Source organism: Egretta garzetta, unplaced genomic scaffold, assembly GCF_000687185.1.
Source record: "Egretta garzetta isolate BGI_Z169 unplaced genomic scaffold, ASM68718v1 scaffold41, whole genome shotgun sequence".
In the NCBI taxonomy this organism is placed as follows: domain Eukaryota; kingdom Metazoa; phylum Chordata; class Aves; order Pelecaniformes; family Ardeidae; genus Egretta; species Egretta garzetta.
This window is the reverse complement of record NW_009258755.1, coordinates 3,661,630-3,665,649: the sequence shown is the minus strand read 5'-3', so window position 1 is coordinate 3,665,649 and position 4,020 is coordinate 3,661,630. Positions and strand designations below refer to the sequence as shown.

The 4,020-nt window shown below is 37.2% G+C and overlaps 1 protein-coding gene across 1 annotated transcript; it reads right to left on the bottom strand.

Annotated features, from left to right (window-relative positions):
• Positions 1-927: 927 nt before the first annotated feature.
• Positions 928-3,692, bottom strand: RMI1 (RecQ mediated genome instability 1). Its single transcript, XM_009649214.2, has 2 exons — positions 3,595-3,692; positions 928-3,365 (listed from the first exon to the last, which is right to left on the bottom strand). Exon 2 carries the CDS (start codon positions 3,335-3,337, stop codon positions 1,466-1,468), a length of 1,872 nt encoding a protein of 623 aa, XP_009647509.1. The 5' UTR covers positions 3,338-3,365; positions 3,595-3,692; the 3' UTR covers positions 928-1,465.
• Between the last annotated feature and the right edge of the window lie 328 nt (positions 3,693-4,020).

Below are 4,020 nucleotides of genomic sequence, written 5' to 3'. Positions count from 1 at the left end.
GATTTATGCATTTCTAAACTGTAGAGTTTAGAAGCCTAAAAAAGCTCATGCCTTGAGCCTGAAAAAGCTCAAGATTCCCCTTCCTCCACCATCCTCCGTTTTTATTTTACTTAGCAAATTACCTCAAGTTTTCCTTAGGTCACTTGAAGTCTCAGAGGATGCTTCTCAATTGGGGACGGGGCAGTAGGACAATACTGACCGTCTCTCACATAAATTCCCAACAGTCTAATAGACATTGTTCAGAGAAAGAAAAGATTCTGAAAAAAGATACTGACAGTCCAATTGAAAAATCACTCTCCTGGCTCCCAATTTCACATTCTTTGCAAACGCTATCAACGCTGCGCAGACTTCTCCTGTTGTTCGTCCTCTACCCCTGGCAGAATTTTAATTCTTCTAATTTCAAAGAGAAAAAAAAAAAAAAGCAAGAGAAGGGAAAAGAATGGGAAGAAGGAAAAGGAAAAACAAAATACCAATCAAATAATTTCTGGTACTCTATACACTCAACAAGGCGTATATTTTTCTTTTAAAGTGACTAAACAGCTTCCACCAAAGTTTAAATGAAAACATCAATATATTTATTTTTATACATTCTAAAAGCACAAATTAAAAAAAAAACAATAAAAATTAAGACCAACATTAAATATACATATACAATAGGTCTGTAGCACAAGTATCTGACTACACTGTGAAGAGGTTAGACAAGTAATCATGAGTTAATGAATAAGGTTGCCTGTGGGTTCAAAACTGTTAGCTATAATTAACATTAACCTGACAAAAATAGATTCCCTATACGTTATAATCATTCTTGTCTGATAATAAGCAATTTTAAAACATTTGGCCTTTTTATTTAATTTTTTAAAATATACAGCTTTTTATTGCATTTATGTATAGGGTTGTGGGTTCCTTCTCCTCCCCCCCTCCCCCAACATTTAGAAGTAAATCTTTAATTTCTCTATACTTCAGGTTCTTGCACACCGAATATGTATTCGAGTTTTCAGGTTGGCGTAGTCAGAAGTGACTGCATTTAAACAATAATTCTGCGTTTAAATTTACTCAACTGCTTTCCTCCAATAAAAGACTGATAGTCTCCTATAGCTACCTTTTAAAAATCAGGTAAGTAATCATCCTTGAAAAACTATAACAATTTTTTTCATTTTTATCCATTTTCATTGTTATCCATTTCCTGACAAATTCTGCTACTCCAGGTCACCAGTCAAGGACGTGGAGGATTTTGCAGAATGAAAATGATACATGAGTATTTTAAATCAAGACAGAAATATTTGAAAGCTTATTTCAATACTATCACCATAAAACCCAAACTGCTAAGTTTCACTCCAACAAGTCATCTCCTCCTCTCACTTTTCCATCATTTTTCCTGATAAAAGGCATACCAATTAACTTTAAAATTTAACTTTCAACAGTCCTTCAAATGTTTCCTAATATACAGTCTGCAAGTTTGCACCCTTTATTTATTCAAACGTTTCTTCAATTGGTCTAGATGCCTTGCATCAGCATCCTGGAGAATTAATACAGTGGCTTTAGACTGAAGTGGATTAAACTCTATAGTCATCAAGCAACAGAGATCTATCAGTTCCTTTTGACATTTCTCTAAACCATCCTTAAGCTTTGGATGCAAAGCTGGATCCTTTTTCAGCCTACTCATTTCAGGCACTGAAAAGCCAATCAAACTTGTTAGAATATCATCAGCAAAATCTACTTCAAGATAAGCTGAACCATCAGAAATTTTTGCCTTAATACCCCAGGACCCGTTGCTGCTTGTGAGGTTTCCAGTGAGAGTAACAAGAAAACACTTAACTTTCAGAATTGTAACAGTATCTGTTTTTTTTGCCAGGAGAAGGGAAATATACGTGAAAGGTGGAGAATCTAAATCTAAACATGCCTCTGCTGCTCTGCAAGGAAAGGTCTGTGAATCATGCTTCTGCTGATCTGCTTCTGGATCCATTTTTGAGAAAAGTACAGGATCATCATTTAACAGCCAGATGTCAGAAGTGTTCTGGGATTTATATCTGCTCTCATCTAGGTCTGTATCATTCTGCCTTTCTTCAGGAGGATTTTCCGAAGAAAAATCTGCAGAATTGCAGGTCTGATGTACATTCTTGTGCTGTGAAAAGCTACTCATACTATCTCCATCAAATACTGTTCTTCCAAAAGTCTTTTGCTTGCTGGTAGCTTCTACAGGTTTATCTCTTTTATTCACATCTTCGCAAGTGCCATTTAAAGATGAATTGCAAGAGCTTCTAGATGTATATGGAAGTCTCTCAGTAATTAAACCTATGTCTCTGTTCATGACCACTGGTGGCACTTCTTCCAGCTGTCTTTGCACCTCTTCTTCCAGAAGCAAGTCATCTTCTAAAGGGAAGTCATTTAAAAAGCCATCACCGTATTCAATGGGAGGTGAAACTTGTTCATCTGAATGAGGCAAAGGACTTCCAGATTCCTGTAGCAGGACATTTCCATTGTGGGCAGTCAGTGAACTTGAGACTGTACTAAAATTTTTGCTTCTACTGCAGTATCCACTTTCTAAAGTAGTTTTGTTATTTAAAGTAAATTCATTATTTTCATCAAGACTAGCTAAAAGCTCTTCATCTGAAGGGCCTAGAGTTTGTTCTAATTCATCCACAGGCCTTGAAACAATTTGGTCATGACCAGCTTGTCCAACAGCGTTGGGGTTTTCAGTTTCTCCAATTAATCTAGCAAGGACTCTTTCCTGAGAATACTCCTCCAGAAGAGCATCCACTTCACCCCCCAACAGTTTCACATTTTCTGGTTTAAGCAGAAGGACTCCAAGACGATACGCAATATTACCCTGTACAGTGATTTTTGTTCCAGGAGGAAGATTACTGTGGAGGACAGGCACTGGTTGATACTCCATGCCCTGAATTTGGTGTATCCCATCTGTCAGTTGCAGCATCAGCATTCGAGTAGGCTTTGCTTCCCAGGGCTTCTGGGATGCCTGAGTACTGGCTGTTACTTCTTCATTTATGGTATTTTTCCCTCTTAGCTTCTGCAGCTGGGAATATGCTGGCTGGCTAACATCAACCATTGAATCAATCTGTATGGCGTAGAAGCCTGACAACTCTCCTTTGGGAGCATCTAAGATGCAGTCAGGCAAAATGGGATATTCCAAATCTCTTAGATCCGTAAGAAGCCATTGCTCAAATACCTGCCTATTAATCTGAGCTTGACTTAAGTTACTACCACTATTTTCTTCCTGGATCCAGCTAATACATGCTTCCAGCCATGTCAAAGGAACTTTAACATGCCACGTCGATGAAAGCCAAGTTTCCACTCTTGCTGCAATGTTAGATGTAGACATTTTCTTTTAAGTTAAGAGAGTGAATTCCCTAGAACAAAACCCAAAAAGACATATTTACTCTTCTGACAACGGTGGAAGTTATGACAAGTCTCTTGCTCATATTATATAGAAATACTCTCTCAAATCAAAGTTGTGCTATTCTAAGTGTGACAACATAGAGGCAATTTAAATTAAAAACACTTCTATAGATACTAAAAATAAGCATTCATTTCCAATATTTAAAGTTTCAATCAGCATAAAAAGTATGTGCAGCTTACTTCTCATGGAGTGTCAGGAAAGTTTGGAGATTTCTACAGGAAGCCTTGCTTGGTGACTTCTTTTCTTTTGATTCAATTAGAAACATACAACTGAAATCCTTTTGTTATGGATGGAGAGCGAATGGATAAAAAAAAAAAAAAAAGAAAGAAATATGTCCTTTATTTTTTTTGTTGTTTTAGTTCTGTGGGTGCTGCTATTAGCAATCAGTTTACTTCAGAAATTGACCTGAAGTTATTTGCCCATTTCATCAGCGCTGTTGAAGAGACCCCATCTACAACAGAAGCAAGCTGAGATCTGTCAGCACTTGTATCACAGGGGTGACTTTTACACTGTAGCTGGATGAAAGCTTTGTACCCAGCAACAGATAGATAGCTTGAAAGATTATTGTTATCTAGAGACCCAATCCAGAGTTTGGCTGCAATAGC

What these genes read in the sequence shown, in the direction of transcription:
- RMI1 (XM_009649214.2), bottom strand. Translation starts at nt 3,337, where the DNA reads ATGTCTACATCTAACATTGCAGCAAGAGTGGAAACTTGGCTTTCATCG.